At 41.1% G+C, this 17802-nt stretch overlaps 1 protein-coding gene across 2 annotated transcripts in view; it reads left to right on the forward strand.

Annotated features, from left to right (window-relative positions):
* Positions 1 to 17802, forward strand: part of CTSA (cathepsin A) — a 580280-nt gene that overhangs the window by 496648 nt on the left and 65830 nt on the right. For both annotated transcript variants that reach the window (XM_044090224.1, XM_044090225.1), the window contains exon 11: positions 2913 to 3061. In XM_044090224.1, the coding sequence (XP_043946159.1) occupies positions 2913 to 3061 (149 nt within the window). The remainder of the gene's footprint in view (positions 1 to 2912; positions 3062 to 17802) is intronic.

The raw sequence follows: 17802 nt of genomic DNA on the forward strand, positions 1-17802 counted from the left end.
TTTGGCCTACCTTCAAAACGTGCTTAGACAAAGCGTTGTTCTCTGAGCCCTTCCCTATGTGGTATACATGTTCTCTAATCCTTTCTCTGAGGCTGCGGTCTGTTTTGCCTACATAAAAACAGTTGCTCTGGCCACAGATAGCAAGATAAACCACATGGGTGGTCAAACATGAACCACCAACCCTAAGCTCATAAAGTGCATTTGTATCTGGATGTACAAAGTGAGTATCACTGCAAATATACTGGCATTGATTACACTTGCCACATGGTCTAGTGCCAATCATATTCTCAAGATTCACTTCGTCTCGACCGTTGCATAATCTCCTTTTGAGATTCTTTTTATTCTTAAAGGTGAATTGTGGTTTACATCCTACCACTCCACTAATTACTGGGTCTGTCATCAGAATTTTCCAATGGTTATTAACTATCTCTGTATATTTCCTCACATCCCTAGAGTAGGAAATATTGACCTTAAGCTTATTCTCACTTGTCTTAGCTTCCTGTTAAATTTATCTGAGAAATAAGGTTTGGCCCTTGTACCTCTCATTTGCTGTGCTTTTATAAAGCCTTCCTCTATCATACTTCTCTCTAACCCCTCTCATCCAATTCATAACAGGTCTTAACAAGCTGTTCCTGACAGTCATTATGTCTCGCACTCAATCTGGATGCCCTAAAAAATTGATTCTGGGTAACGTTCCTGAACACATATTTAGGATGCATGCTCTCCCTTGATAATAAGCTATTCACATGGCATTCCTTCCTATATAATCTTGTGGTAATAGCTCCTTTTTCATCTCTTTCTACTAATACATCCAAAAAGCTCACGCTTTCTTCAGAGTAATTTAAGGTGAATTTTAAAAAGCTTGTTGTGTTGTTAATATAGTCAACAAACTCTAACAACTCTGTCATATTACCCTTCCACAGAGTAAAAAGATCATCTACAAATCTCCTGTAGAAAGGTATCATGTCACTAAAGGGTCCATTCAATACGTGTACTCTCTCCCAGGCTAACATAACTGCATTGGCATAGGTATTTGAGCACGAGCTACCCATCGCTACACCATTCATTTGATGATAGACCTGTCTCTTAAATAGAAATACATTATTATTAAGCACGATTCTCATTAATTCAATTAGTATCACTATTTCATCTGGTTTATATATATTAACATCATTCATTAATTTGTGTAATAACCCCAAACCCACTGTATTGGGAATTACAGTAAATAGTGACACAACATCAAGCGTCACCAAGATAATGCCAGAACTAGTTATATCCTTCTTCATAAAAGCAAAAGGTCATGCAAAACTGCTCTGTATCCTTAAGAATAACTTCAGAGCTATCCACTATTGTTCTAAGCTTCTTATCCAAATATATTGATATCGCTTCTGTGCACCATCCACCACTCGAGACGATAGGCCTCATGGGTGGTCTATTGGGGTTCTTATGCACTTTAGGCAAGCCTTTTATATATGGAATGGTATATTTAATATTAAAGAAATAGTCACATAGCTCCTTGGTAATCATCTGTGCATGATGTAAATGTTTAATATAATTATTAACTGATTCTGCCATTCCTTTCACCTCACTGTAATTAATTTTCTTGTAAAAATCAGTGTTGCCTAACATCTCATACATCAAATTTTCATATAACTCAGTGTCTAGGACAACTATACGCCCACCCTTATCTGCAGGTCTAATAACCAGGTCATCATCTTTTTCAAGATCATGTAGAGCTTCTGATTCAGTCCTACTGAGATTATGCCACTTGTTCTTATTCACTTTGCTGTTATGTACTCTATATATATCATCTATCACTATTTGTTCAAACGCATTAATCAGTGCTGTCTGTTTGGGGACATACGTACTGGGTCTATTAAAGACATGACTGACATCATTACTATTACTTACTTGATTCTGATGAAACATATATTTAAGCATCAGATTCCTTGTGAACATCTTAATGTCAAAAATCAAATCTGTTATATTCATATCACTAGTGGGTATACCTTTGTTAGTATACACCTGAGGAAGCAATATGTGAAAGCGCTTGTGTGACAATAAAGACTTCTTACACTTTTATTCTTCGATTCAAGTCTGCTTTTTTGCTTTTTTACCTTTATTGAAGACTGAAGACTGCTTTTTTACTTTGATTTGGACACTGGAGCCTAACCTCAGCATTTTTTCTGGAGTATTATAGAATCAGTGCCATGAGTTCTGTTTTAGAGTTTCAGCAGGTTCTTTTCCAGAACAGCAACAGAAGCAGCAGTATTCCATGTGTTTTGTCATCTGCAGTAGATGCTATTTATGGCTTGCTGCGTTTGTAAGTAGAGACTGTGAGCTTAAAGTGCAGTCTGCTTTTTTCAAACTGGGTAGGCAATATCTTCCCATTACTGCTGTGTCATGTATGTGATGTTAGATTGTGTTATGATATATACTTTGGGAGATAGGTTGCATGCTTGTATGTAAAGGTGTGACTTTGGTGAGGAATCATCTTTGAGGCCAAGTGTAAAACAATGCCTCTGTGGTGCTGTTCTGACCAGCACAGTTACACTGCTTAAATTCAGGTAGTACACTTCCAAACTCACATCTGTGTGTTCTCATGGTTTGGACACCACCCTGTCCCCAGTTGGAGTAACCTGTAACAAGAGTAGAAAAACAGGTATGAAAGGGAGACTGCTCTTGGCAGTGGAGAGGTTACCATACCCCTTGCACTGCTGGAAGGAAATGGATATAAAAGTAGGACGAGCAAAAGCTGCGAGACAGATATTGATGATAAGTACTGATCAGGTCTTTATTGTTTAAAAGATATTGAGCAATTGCATTATTTGCAGAATCCTTAATTATATAATTCCTAATGTGCGAGTCTGTGGGAAAATATCCATAACGTTGTTTTTATGTTTCTCTGGCAGCTTCTCCTTCAGTTGCAGCAGAAGCCAATGAACTTGAAAATGGATCCACCATGTGTAAATTCTACAGCTATATCTACCTACCTCAACAACCAGTATGTCAGGAAAGCACTGCACATACCCAGTGATGTTCCAGAATGGGAGCTGTGCAGGTACACCAGTACACATGTAAAAATATGGGAACATGGGGATTGTTGGGAAGATGAGCATTCCACAGTGATACTTAGTTTGTCCTGGTTTTGTGTTTCTTGTTACCCGAGTCCTTGGTTGTTTCACATTCCCTACCTTCCAGATGTCAAAATTGCTACTATTTTAAATGGATTATGCTTGAATGAAGTTTTCTGTTTTAACATATCACAAAAACCATTGCTGAAAGATTACTCTGTGACCATTGTTTCATAAATACTAATTTAGTTCTGTTATTTTATTGCAGAAAGATTTTTTTCCCCTCATAATTCTTCCTAAGGCTTTAAGGAATATCTTTGTATGGCTTTCCAGCTGTTACATTTATTCCTGTTCAAGAGCATTTTTTTTTGCTCCATTTTACTCTTGTCATGCCCCAGTCCCCCTACAGTCCTACCACCTAGTCATGTTTACAGTTTCTTTTAAAATGTTGAATACCTACAAAACCTGACTGTTACCCTGAATGGGCTCTGCCTGCTGCTGTTTTCAAAGTTTTTCATTTACAGAAGTCTGATGAAGTCTTGTTTCCATAGAGGAGGTTAAGATGAAAGCGCTCACTTCATTGTTTATATTGGTGTAATTAAAATTTTATTTCATGTCCATCAGCGTATTCCATTTCTCCGTCATTGTCTTGGACAAACCAGACTTCTCTATTTATATCTGTATCTCTCTCTCTCTATATATACACACACACACACACATATATATATATATATATATATATATATACATATATATATATATATATATATATATATATATATATATATATATATATATATATATGTGTGTGTGTGTGTGTGTGTCTCTCTCTGCTGTGGGGAATAAGCATGATTAAGGCAATTGAAAACAAAACAAAAAATGAAAAACACTTTTTTTTTTTTTTTTTCTTTCTTACAGGGGGACAAGCCAGTGTTCACACCGCCCGGTGGCTAGCCCTCCAGCAGTTGCTCTTCCATAACGCACACACACACACACACATATACATAACCAATCGAAAAAGAATATATACCAACTGCTTATTATATGTACCATCTCAGAGATCTCATTACAGTGGGGAAAGGGCAAATCCCCTGATTCCCTGCTCTGTAACACAGTCTCAAATAGAAAAAGCTGGTGATTAAATTAATTTCAGTCAGCCATACTAACTTTTTTCTGTTTGAAGAAATGCATTTTCGATCAAAGGTAGATGTTATATATAATATATGATACACGCACACATACTTGTTTAAATTTGATAAAAATATCATTATTATAGATGGGGAGAACAATCAGAAAAGTGCTCATCCTAGGCAATATAAAAATGATTTGAAGAATAATGTTTTCACTTTCAAAGAATCCTAAGTGAAAAGAGGTACTTCAGAGTTTATATTATTTTTGTGACGTGTTGCTTTTCATTCACTGTCATGGATTCAAGTACTTAATTTATTTATTTTTATTTTATTTTACATTTTTATTTTACATTTGGTGACCGGGCTAGTCTAGCTGGACAAATATCCGTTTTCAGTAGAGGCCCGGGGAGAAAAGCTCCAATTACAAGAATTAAAACAATAATTAACAATAAAACATAATAAGCAACATACAATAAGTACAAAGGTGTACATTTGTATGAATTTAACAAAAAAACAGAACCATAATCTTTCAGAGAAATAGTTGTTTAACAATAAAATTATAGGTAAGTAACATTCTACAGTTAGATACTAAACAACATTCAATATGTGCTAGAGAAAAAGAGAAAAATAAATGTTAGAGACAATCTCAAAGATAAATCTGTCTACAGTAAAAATTAGTTTTATAGTGGTAAAGTTGGGAGAAAATAAAGGGGGGAAGTTGGGAGTAGTGCAGGAGTAATTTCAGTCAGGATTAGTACAAGGACATAGCCATTGAGTTTTGAGATGTTCTTTGATATGTTTTTTGAAAAGGGATGTAGAGTCTAGGTTTGCTATTTCCTGAGGTAGTTGATTCCAGATTTTCCCGACAGCATTTGAAAATAATGAGTCCCCAGCTTTATTCTTTGATTTGGTTAAGGCTACAAGGAGTTTATTAGCCGATCGTAGTGTGGCTAGGTTTTTATAAGGTGAAATCAGTTTTGTAAGGCTAGGGGTAGCGTCTGGGAAAAAGAGGGTCTTATGAATGATAATTAATTGTTGATAGAGTAAGTGGTTGTCGAGTTCTAACCAATCTAGTTGCTTGAGGTTAATACAGTGGTGGGTTCTAAAAGGGGTAGTAGTAATGAATCTAGTAATACTATTGTAGCAGGTAGAAAGTTTGGTGATTTTTTTTAGACAAGTTTGTATATATAGCAGAGGCATAGAAAAGGGTGGAGATCAGGTGGCTCTGGGCCACAGTTTTTCTAGCAGAAGGGGTAAGAAAGGGTTTAATTCTGTAGAGAGTACCGATTTTTTTATTAACTGATTTAATGGTGTTGTTAATGTGGTCATCAAAATTAAGATGATTGTCAATTGTTACACCTAATAGGCGAGTGGACATATCTGGACTAATGCAGGTAGCATTGTTAGAGGAGATAGTGAAGAAAGGTGTCGGTGATTTGTGTGTAGGGTAAAGAGAAGAAGTTTTGTTTTTTTGGGATTAAGAAGGAGGGAGAGTTCCATAAACCACTTTTCAACATTATGGAAGACTGTTTGGGTGAGGGACTGGAGGGAGGAAACATTATTGGCAGCACAAATAAGAGTTGAGTCATCAGCATATTGAATGCAGATGGCTTGGGGTATATTCAAGTGAAGGTCATTGATAAATAATGAGAAAAGAAGGGGACCTAGGATTGATCCTTGTGGAACCCCAATGTTTACTGGGAGTAAGGAGGATAGGTTGTTGTCCCATAGCACTGCTTGTTGCCTATGTTGGAGGTAACTCCTAAACCATTGGAGAGTATGTGAGCCAAGTGAATAGAGATTTAGTTTGTCAAGAAGTATATTATGGTTAACCATGTCAAAGGCCTTTGACAGGTCTAGAAATAAAGCTGATGAGAAAAGATTGTTGTTCCTATTATTATTTATGGCATCAGAGAAGGAAAGGAGGGCAGTTGTAGTACTGTGGGAAGGTCTAAAGCCATGTTGACTATTGGCTAGAAATTTGTTTTGTAGAAGGTGGTTAAGAATTTGTTTATGTATGCATCTTTCCATGATCTTTGCTAATGGGGAGAGTAAGGCAATAGGGTGAAAGTTCGTGAGCTCGATAGAGGAGCCACCTTTATGCAGAGGTATTATATGAGATATTTTCCATAGGGTGGGTATTTTTCCTTCAGAGATAGTCCTATTGATAAGAATGGATATGGGGTAGTCAATAGCTTTTGCAGCAATTTGTAGGTATTCTGATGGGAGTTGAGCAGCTGATGGGGTGCAAGGTTTAAGTTTCTTGAGAAGCTTATAAATAAGTGATGTAGGCACTGGTTGTATGTTAAAGACATTGGATGAAGTGTTAGAGGTTTTAGGTAAGGAGGTAGTAGAAGAGGGTAATGAATTAGCTAGGGTTTGAATGGTTTCTATAAAGTACTTGTTAAAGGCATCTGGGATCAGAGTGGAGTTATTGAGATTAAAGCCTGAAGGGATAGGAGTAGTTGAATGTCCTGGTTTAAGAAGTTTGTTAATACCTGACCAGAATTTTTGAGAGGAATGCTGGCTAGTTTGTTGAATGTGAAGGTAGTAATCCTTTTTATCTGCAAGAGTATCTTTCTTAGTGGCATTTCTTAATTGCTTAAAGAGTAGGTGATCAGATGAACATTTGGTAGTTCTCCATTTAGCCCATATTTTATTTCTAAGGAGCATTTTTTGTTTAGTAAGCCATGGGGCTGATTTGGTCCTTATCCTAGTAGAGTGAATAGGAGCATGATAGTCAAGGATTTGTAGAAAGTTGGTATTAAAGTAGGCCACTGCTTCGTTTAGTTCAAGGGTAGTCATTGGAGACCAGTCACATGCTTTCAATTCTGCCAGAAACTTATCTGGGTTAAAGAATTTGTTTGAGCGAGACACCTTAACTTTATGGGTAGTTGGGTTATGCGACTTTTGTCTAATAACATATGTGAGCATATGGTCACTAATATTATCGGAAGAGTTCCTGGAGAGTACTTGTTTAGGTGGTTATTAGTAAGGATCCAGTCAAGAGTTGTTTCTTTATTTGTGGGTTTATGGATTCTAGTTGGAGTATTAATTAATTGAGAGAAGCCATAAAGATTTATATGGCTGGTGGGGTGTTGGGATGAACAGGTCATCCAGTCAATGTTGAAATCACCAAGTATTATGGTTTCCTGAGGTAGTTGGCTAGAAAGTGAACTAAGTAAGTTTTCTAGGATATGAGTATTATTTCCAGGCGGAAGGTACATACAAATGAGATAAATTGATTTGTTATCGTTGATGCTTAGTTTGATAGATAATATTTCGGCTTTGGAGTCAAGTGATGGAAGTTCATTGTAGAGAGTGATTTGGAGATTAGATTTATAGAGAATAGCCCACCTTTCTTATTTATCTAAGTATATTATAGCCAGGAGGGATGATTTCCTGATCTTGAATAGAGGGTTTTAGCCATGTTTCAGTAAGACATAGTATGTCGAATGCATGTAAGTCAAGAAGAGAGTGTAGGTGATGAATTTTATTATTTAAACTTCTTATATTGAGTTGTGCTATTAGTAGGGAGTTAGGTGTTTTGGTACATGATGATATTGTTGGTGATGTAATATTATTAAGATTAAAATTGTTATTAGTGTAGGGACCAGGGTTAGGATGAATATCTCCATGAAGGAGGAGGTTTTGTTGGGAATTCACAAGGAATTTCAGGGATTTTGGTGAGTTGTAAGAGTTCTTTTTGTTGAAGTAGAAAGATATATGAGTTGTTCTATGGTATTTTGGGAGTAAAAAGTTAGAGTAACAGGTTATGTTACTATGAGTCAAGATATTGAAAAATGCAGTTGGTAAAGTTTGTGGGAGGTGAAGGTTTTGTTCATGTAAAGTGATATTTTCAAAGAAGGTACAATAATATGGTATGGATAGGGAGGCTATAGTAATGGTAAAGAGTAGGATATATGTGGTATAAGCTTTGAGTATTGGAGACATGATAGAGAGTAGGTGTCAGGTGAATACTGCTTGTAAGAGAATGTGAGCCCAAGACCAAGTAGAGAAGAGCTAGGTTACAGAGAAGGGTAAAGGAGAAACAGTAGATAGGTAGAGGTTATAGTTAACAGTTAGGTACTATAGAGTAGGAGTATGAAGTGTGGCAAGGCCTGGGAAAAGGAGAGAGTTACAATAGTGGAGAATGAGGTGGAGATAAATAGATAGTGATAAAGAATGGGAGGCAGTGGTGGAGATAGTGTTTGATGGGGGTTGGCTGAGAGAAATAGGGGAGTGTCTAGTGAAGTATAAGGGTAGGACCCCTGGGGTGGGTGGGAATTGGGGGTAGGGGGGGAGCGGAGCGGGGCCAGAGCAAGTAGAGACAGAGAGAGCGGAGACAATCAGCAAGCAGCAGGATGTAGGGAGGAGTAGCAGAGCAGGCAGTTCGCAGCTAAGGAGAGCAGAATGGGGAGTAGAGCAGAAGGAGAGTAGAACTATAAAGCAGTAAACTATTATAGTAGTTAGGAGAAGAGGAGGTAGAACCTAGATATAGGGAGGAAGGTAGAAGTTAGGAGAAGTCGGGCTCCTAGGGAAAGGATGTAAAGGTAGCAGGAGGAGAGAGATGTTCAAAGAGCAGAGACTTTGAGGGGAATAAGAAAGAGAGGTAGGGCACAGGCCTATTGTATACCGCCACCTAGTGGGCAGCGTTAGAAATAACAGCAGGTATCCAGGGTAAAGACACCACAGGTGAAAGGATATGGAAGGTAGCAAGGGGTATATCCTTCCAGAGGGTAAAGACAGGGAAGGATGGACTGGCTGCAGGCTTTCCTGATCCAGAGGCTAATAGTTTCTTAACATGTAATTACAGTATAAATTATGCAGATTGGCCTTCAAAACGGGTCAAGTGTAACAACATACTTTGTAACTGTAGTACAAGCAGGTGGAAGCACAGGGCAGGAGAAAATAAAGGACGGTCCACTCAGGTAATGCTTGAGGTAGTTCAAGGTTCTTGGTGCAGTCAGGACACTCAATATAAGGTTGAAAAATAGTTAGCTAGGGGGGAAAAGGTAAGAAGAAGGGAGATTAAAAAAGTAATACAGTTTTAAAAATAACAGCCTTAGAGTACATATGCAGAGAGATATCCCACCTTACACATAAGTCCTAAAGAAGCACAAGTAATACAATGCAAAGTTTGGCATAGATTCAACAACTCTAATGAGAAACATTTAATAACACATTACTTCAAAGATGCATTAAGAATAGCTTTAGTAAGTCAGTTTAGCAATATAACAGGCTGTAAAACATCCTAAAAGTATAGAATATGTACAAATACCCAGAAACAATCGTGTATGAGTAAACCTGCCACTGTCCGTTTCAAACAAGGGGAAGATAGTAATCGGGTCTGATTTAGGGAATGTCGATCTACATAAAGCAACTGCTGACCACGTGCAGGGAACCAAAAGTAGGTTCTTTACTACCCTAGAATCTCCATTCAGTTACAAAATACACATAGAAGAGGATAAAAAGCCCTAGTAAACTAATATAGTACAGCAAAGTGTAGCTTATATCTCCATCTAGAACTACTTCAGTTGCATGCAGAGTGTAGTGAGTATCATACGCTACAGCTGATGTGGAGCGGGCAATGTGCTAGGATGCAGAGCTAATACAAGCGGCAGGAAGACATACAAATGTTGCTGCTAGCTGTTCAACGAAGTTAGGCAGGATACAGATTTATGCCTGTCTTACGTAGAAGCACATAAACCTGGTAAAACAATTGTAATAGTAGACAAATAGGAAGCGCTACCTTTAAGCACTAGATTATTGTATATTATGTCCACAGAGAGGATTTCGGCAGAGTTGTGTTCCTAGTGCTTTGTGGACGGAAGATACAATCCATACAGTTCGCCCAGCAGAAGTAAATCAGTACGGCAATTAACAAACAAAACCAAACGCTTCACTAAGCAGTGGAAGCCATTACATGTTTTGGAAGCACAAACATAATGTGAGAAACACTTATCCAGCAACAAGTATCGAATAGTTTATACTTACAGTTAGTTAGTTATAACTCTTATACTTAAGAGTTTTTAAGTGACTTTTCTTGGCATATATTAGAACTGATCAACTAGAATTTAAGTATGTGATGATGGGGCAGGGGAAGGTGAATGTCATTTGGGCGGGTAACATCTCTTTCATTTAGAATACATTTGAAATGCTGTGGATTGTGGGGAATGCTGTGTGTATGACAAAGAATGAATCTGATGTTGTAAATCTTCATTCCTTACTGATAGGACTTCGGTTCCGTCCTTGCAACCGACACGGCCGTTACCAAGCTTGCGCCAGGCAAAAACTCTCAGCTACCACCCTCTACCTTTGGTAGTTCTTTTATACCATCGTTGGTACTGTCCCTCTCCCCTACCACTTTGTGGTATTTCTTAGTATCATTGTTGATATAATTGTAGTTTAGGACTACAATGTTTGTGTAGTTTGTGTAGTTTCCATGATGTCTGATAAAGTTAAACTAGGGTTTAAGCAGTGTGATAAGTACCGGGCGTAAGATGCCCAATTCAGATGGTCATGCCAGGTGTGTTTATTCTTTGGGTGTTGACAATATTAATGTGTCTTGTGATGTTTGCTCTGGTTTTAGCAACCGTACATTAGCTGAACACAAGCATCACCTCATTTTGCAGGGTATGTTGAAAGCACCCTTCTTGGATGCTCTCTCTGGGATGGAGGTCTCGCCACCTCCTAGTCAAAAGGATGTTAGAAAACAGAAAGAAAAACATAAAGAGAAATGGAGTCACTCGGTGCCGACATCTCCATCCTCTTCAGAACCGAGTCGACACCAGACTTCTTCTGTGCTGTCGGCGCAGACAGTTTCAGCATCGGCATCTCTGTCTTCTCCTTCGGTGCCGACCTTGATTATGACACAGGTTCCTACTCCAGTACAAGCATCAGTGCCATTCCCAGCCACCCAGCCATGGTACCGATGACTTACTCTGCTCCAACTATGTTGACACCTGCGGTTCCAAAGATTGAGCACCTTGGACCCTTTTTGGAGCAGCAATTCAGCCCATTTATTGAAAGACCAGAGTCTCAATTGGTAGCGTCCATCAGATCCACCAGGGGTCTCTCGGAACAAGATGTTGTGAGGGCTGTGGACCAGCTTTTGGCAGCTAGAGGCTTACCGATCCCGACTAGGTCTTCCCTCCCCCTTGGAACAGAAGCTTTCCCGGCATATTCACCTGTTTATCCTCCTCCGAGCTCCTCCCAGATTTTGGAGATTTTGGTACCGATGTCCATCCTGGTGCACTCTGTCTCGGCTCCAACAGGGAGGTTTCCCTGTTGGCTCCTATAACTCTTGGTGCTACGGTTTCTTCAGAACTGGCACTCCCTCGGAGAAGTGATTGGGCTGCTGGCACCATGACACCTAGATCTGCGCCAATTTTTTCTTTGGCACCGTCTACGACCCTGGCTCCAGCAACTACTGGTTCTCTCAGAGCTCCTCGCCTGGAGGTGGGCTTGTCGGGGTGGGGTGTGACCCTGGTTCCAAGGTTATCCTTCTCGGTTCCGGGCTCCCATCCCTCTTCTGGCAGGCCTGCTTTCCAAGTAATGGAGAGGGTCCTTGCTTCTACAGGCTTACAGTTGTCACCACTGGCATAGGAACCAGAACCCCCCTCTAGCATGCAGCTGTCCCAGCCCCCTACTCTGGGATCTCTGCCACGGGAGCCACAAGACCTTCCCTTGAAGGGAACCCTTTCTCCGGAATCCTCCTCAGAAGACTCCACTGAAGTGGCACCCCGGAAGAAACTTTGCAAGAGGAAGCTTCTCGATTTCCCTGAGGAATCCATCACCGAAGACACAGATTACGATGAGGAAGAAAGGTCCCCATGGTCTCCCCTAGAAGACGTCTCATTTGGAGATATTCTCGAGATCCTCAAGCAGAGGGGGGAGATTGGAAATCTTCCAACCCTTCGGAGGAATATGTGTTCTTGCTGGCTTTCTGTACTCGACCATCTACTTCCTGGGTGACCCCACCTGAAGATGAGCTCATTAGGCTTATTGTGCAGCCTGCCTGGAAGGCTGTGGACAACATAGAATCCATTCCCCAGAGGCCCGATAAAATTTTGTCCACGCCTGAAGACCAACCCAACTGGTCCAGACAGCTAGTTGTTGATTCCATGGTTGTGGTGGCAGCCATTAAGAGGGAACTGGCAGAAGATAGTTCCACTGTTCATCCCCCGAACAGGGAGTCTCAGGCTTTGAACAGACTGGGGAAGCAGACCGTTGTTCAGCGACCTTTGCCATTCGGTCACTGAATTACCTGGCACACTGTACTCGCCTCCAAAGAGACTTAATTTCAGAAATGTCTGCCTCTTTGACAGGGGTACTGCCTGAGGAGGTGCGTGATACTGTTGCCTCACAGATAGCTACCCTAGAATCCATCTTGAGCTCCACTATGCACTTGATTTCTTGCACCATCGAGGGGGCAGCTTGAGCATCCTTAAAGGGCATAGTCATGTGACTGCATGCTTGGATGTGCTTGTGTTACTTTGCAGACCCTTTCAAATCTTCCTTTGTCAACGCGCCCATTGACGAATATTCCCTCTTTGGTCCAAAAGTAAGAGACACACTATCACGTAATGAGAAAGACGGAAAGACCTTGTCTGCCATGGGCATACGTTTTTCCACCCCCCAGTGATCCTACTCCAGGAATCGGAGGAGAGGAAAATTGCGGTTCAAGAAGTCTCAGGGATCTTTTTGTGACACTCGTGATGAGTGTTCCTCTGGGGGAGAAGGGGCAACTCATCAGGAAGACGTCCCTTTTAGGGCAGAGGGGGTCAGCGCAACCAGGGCGCCAGGGATTCATTCTCTGGCCAACCGTTCCGGCGCTCCTGAGCAGCAGCCCGATTGCTTTCCTCTGGAAGCAGTCTGAGGACGATTCTCTCTGCACCAACAAGCCTGGCAACTCATAACAATGAATTCGTGGGTGCAGAGAATAATATCCAGAGGCTATCGTATCCCATTCAGTCTCTCTCCCAGACCCATCAAATGAATCCCTGACATTCCACCCGGTCAGAGGGATGCTGCAGCCATGGAAATCGAAAAGCTGCTAAAAAAGTCATCCAACCAGTCCCACCAGACCAAATAGGATCAGGGTTTTACTCGAGGTTCTTTTAGTGCCAAAAAAGACGGGACTGGAGACCAAGACTGGATCTCAGCATACTAAACAAATTCATCAAACCTCAAAAATTCCGGATGATCATGGTGCAGTCTATTCTCCCCTTTCTGGGGAAGGACAACTGGATGTGCTCTATAGACCTTCAGGATGCGTATTACCACATAAAAATGGACAAATGCTCCCAGAGATTTCTTCACTTCCGGCTGGGAGCCAATCACTACCAGTTCAGGGTACTGCCCTTTGGTCTCTCGACAGCCCCAAGAGTGTGTACCAGATGTATGGCAGTTGCAGTAGCTCATCTCAGACTACAAGGATTCCAGGTGTTTCCATATCTAGACGATTGACTCCTCACCACCACGATCAGGAAACTTCTTATTCTCAGTCTCTCTTACTCTCAAGGCCTTGCTCTTCAACTAGGTATCACAATCAATTTGGAAAAATCAAACGCGTCTCCAATGAGAACACTGGAATTAATTGGAGCGATCTTTGATGCAATGTCCTGTCAAGCAGCTTCCCTTCCTCCTCACAGACTTTCAAAACTAAGAACTCAAAATCAAGTTCTCTTTCCACCAACATTTGTACCAGCATGCCTTGTACTACAACTATTAGGCTGTATGGCAGCAGCCATTACCCTAGTACCCCTTGGCAAGGTTGCACATGAGACTGTTACAGTGGCTCCTTTCATCACATTGATCGATCTTAACCCACCCACTCGACCACATGATATGCCTTACAAACCTTTGCAAGAAAGAAATGCTGTGGTGGATGAAGCCAGAAACAAATCTTCGGTGTCGACCTTTCTGTCTTCCCCAGCCCAAGGCCAAGGTGACCACAGATGCTTCCCTGTTAGGGTGGGGGGGGGGTATTTTCACGGGGTCTACTTCACGTTGTCGAAGGCTGACAATATCAAAGCTGATATTGTCGGCACCAGATTAGCAAAAGCAAAAAACTTTGAACGTTTAAACGGAAATCTCCGTAAGGGAAGATTTCCATTTAGTTCAATATAGTGTGGTCTCTGAGTTGGTATATTTAAGTAGGGGGGTGGGGGGTGCAGGGGGGCTTGCCCCCTACTTGCAAAGGTAAGTTTTATTTATTTTTGTGTTTAGGCATTTTTTTATCTTTCGATGTCTCAGAATTCGATGAGATGGTGTTGACCATATCAGATTTGATATTCTGAAACTTTGATAAGATAATATAGATGCTTTCCACAGAAGGATGGTCCAAGGCACTTGGTCCCCCATAGAGGCCAATTTGCACATAAATGTCCTGGAATTGAGGGCAGTTCTCTTAGCCTTCCAAGCGTTCCACACATCCCTTCCTTCCAGGACCATTGCAATTCAATTGGACAACATGTCCGTCATCTGGTACATCAACAAACAAGGCGGAACCAGGTCTTACCCCCTATGTCGGGAAGCCATGAGAATTTGGCATTGGGCGATGGCTTCCAACCACTTTCTCATAGCAATGCACATTCCTGGGAGCTCCAATCTCATTGCAGACAATCTGAGCAGGAACATATTGATGCCTCACAAGTGGTCCCTCAACCTGATTATAGCGGCTCAAATCTTGCATCGCTGGGACAGGCCTTGCTGCGACCTGTTGCTTCACCCCTAAACAACAAATGCAGAAGCTACTTTGCCCTGATCCCCCCTCAGGGGGATTCACCGAAGGATGCTCTGATGCACAATTGACCCCCCGGGTCTGCTGTACACCCCCCCCCCCGTTTCCCCTCATCCCAAAACTTCTACAGAAAGCTCAAAGGTTGAGAAGCAAAGTGATCCTCATTGCCCCTGTCAAGTCTGTTTCCCATTCCTATGGCCTCACCTGATCCACAGTCCATGGATCCTGGATCCTGGATCAATCTCAAGGTCTGGTGACTCACCCTCAGGGATTGACTCATCCCAGTCTCCACTGCCTCAAACTCACAGCTTGGTTTCTCCACTTCCGATGATTGCCTGGCTACCTGATATTTCATCCCCTGTTCGTCAGATCCTCCTGGCTTCGCACAAACCATCCAGCAGAAAATTTTATTTCAGTAAGTGGACTAGGTTCTCTGTATGGGCCAAAGAACAAAACATAGATACCGATTCAGAAGATCCTAGAATATCTCACTACCCTGTTACACACTGGAGCTTCAGCATCGACAGTTAAAGTACATTTAACAGCTATTGCAAATTTTCACAATGGAATCAACAATTCATCAGTTATGTCACACAGACTGCGTAAAACCTTCATGAAAGGAGTATTACATATTAAACCTCCTGTCAAGCCCCCTACAGAACCTTGAGACTTGACTTTGGTGCTTCAGTCATTAACAAGTCCTCCTTTCGAGCCTTCTAATTCATGCAATATAAATTTTTTGTCCTGGTAAATCCTATTCCTAGTAGCCCTTACCTCAGCGAGAAGAGTTTCTGAGTTGCAGGCCTTGAGTGTCAAAAGACCGTATAAGAGTAGAGTTTCTCTCTGTACTAATCCTTCCTTTTTGCCCAAGGACAGTTCTGTTTTTTCCTTCAACCAATCTATTGACTTACCCGTTTTCTTTCCCCAGCATTGAAGTACAGGGGAGTACCTTCTACATACTCTTGATATTCATAGGCAACTTTGCTTTAACTTGGACGGAACAAAATCTCTTAGGAAAATGGATCAGCTGTTTGTAGCTTTTGCAGGACCCAGGATGGGTAAGCCTGTTTCCAAAATGGCCTCATCTTCTTGGTTCAGAAACACCATTACTTTCATCTACCAACAAAACAAAATGTCCCTGCCTTCCAAAATAAAGGCTCCCTCAACTAGATCGATAGCAACCTCAGTGGCCTTTCACTCCAGAGCCTCTATGGACAATGTCTGTGCAGCAGCCACTTGGGCAAGTCCACATACCTTTATCACTCATTAAAAATTGGATTTGGCCTCCAGGGGAAGAGCATCTTTTGTTTCTATGGTGCTCAGGAATATACTTCCTTAGGGCGCCCAGGACTAGAAGTAGCTGGGGACTCTGTCCTATCAGTAAGGAATGAATGAAGATTTACAACATCAGATAAAGAAGTTACTTACCGTAACGTTCCATCTGTGTTGTAGCTCTTCATTCATTCATCCCTGCCTGGACTCCTGGGGACTTTTGGATTACCTTATTACTTAGGGTATCTGCTCAGACAAAGCCTCCTTCTTCTATTATTATTATTAACCTCTTTTTAGTATAACGGCAGACAAAATCGATCTGAAGAGACTATGAGAGGGGCATTGTGGGTAGGACTTCGCTGAGAGTTTTTGGCTGGCATGAGCTTGGCAACGGCCATGTCTGTTCTAAGGACGGAACCGAACTCCTATCAGTAATGAATGAATGAAGATCTACAACACAGATGGAGCGTTATGGTAAGACATAACTTCTTTTTATGCAGCATAGGTGTCCTGCCTGGGTCCTTAATAGTCTTTGGGGTTATCTGTTTATGAAATGAGTAATGTGTACATATCTATTCACATTAGATTATGTCTGAAAAGCATGTGATGCACATCCTGACCAATACAGTTACCAAGCACACCATTGCCTATGCAGTTAACATAAAGGTGTAAAGGTAATAATCAAATGTGTTTCTGTGATTTTAATTTTGGCTGAGTTTAGACAGTACTTGTTTGTGGTTTTGTTAATGTAGGCTAGGGCCAATTTGAACACAGCATTCTCTTAAAGCCTTTCATAGGTCTGGATGTAAAAAATATCCCAAATTAATGACATATATAGAAGTTAGAGTTGTTTTATTTTTCATATTGTCTACTGTGTTTGAAAGATTTTGATGTGAAACAAAAAGTTCCCTCTCCCCCAAGTGTGTGTGGAGCCAAGATATTTAAAAGAAATGACTCATTTTAAATAATGTTACATTTTTAAACTGATAAGAAACTGGTGGAATAAAACTCACTGAACTGTAAATTAATGTGAATTTGAATTACAAATAGTGAAATCTGAAAGCACATGTGGCTGTTTTTTTTGGTAAGTTGTTCCTAATTGAGCTGTATTTGATTGGTATAGCTAGGCTTTTTTCTGCCCTGACCTGTACCACCTCAGGTGACTACCTCATGCAAATCATTGCTTTGTTCTTGACACTTTTTGGCCCATTTATTTTCCTGGTCAGGGCAAAGTTAAGTTGGTGTGAAGATAAGATGATGTGAAATCATAGCCTGCCTTAGGCATAGGCCAACTAGGCGGCTGCCTAGGGTGCAGTCCTAGTAGGGGCACTGTTCCAGTATTTATTTGGTGTCGGCAGACCAGGATTGGGGACACCAGGTGGTGTGGTGGGGGGGTGCCGTGGAGCCCTTTTGCCTAGGGCACCAGTTGACCTAAGGCCGCTCGTGTGAAATAAATCACTCAACTGTTGGCCTGGAGACATTTTGTGTAGTACATGTAGATATTTATATGTATATAATAGATCTGTTAACACCTTATTCATCAAAGCCCTTTCATCTAAGCCAGGAGTGCTGAAACAGT

Source organism: Protopterus annectens, chromosome 12.part0 (assembly GCF_019279795.1).
Source record: "Protopterus annectens isolate FY-2018-M chromosome 12.part0, PAN1.0, whole genome shotgun sequence".
In the NCBI taxonomy this organism is placed as follows: Eukaryota; Metazoa; Chordata; order Ceratodontiformes; family Protopteridae; genus Protopterus; species Protopterus annectens.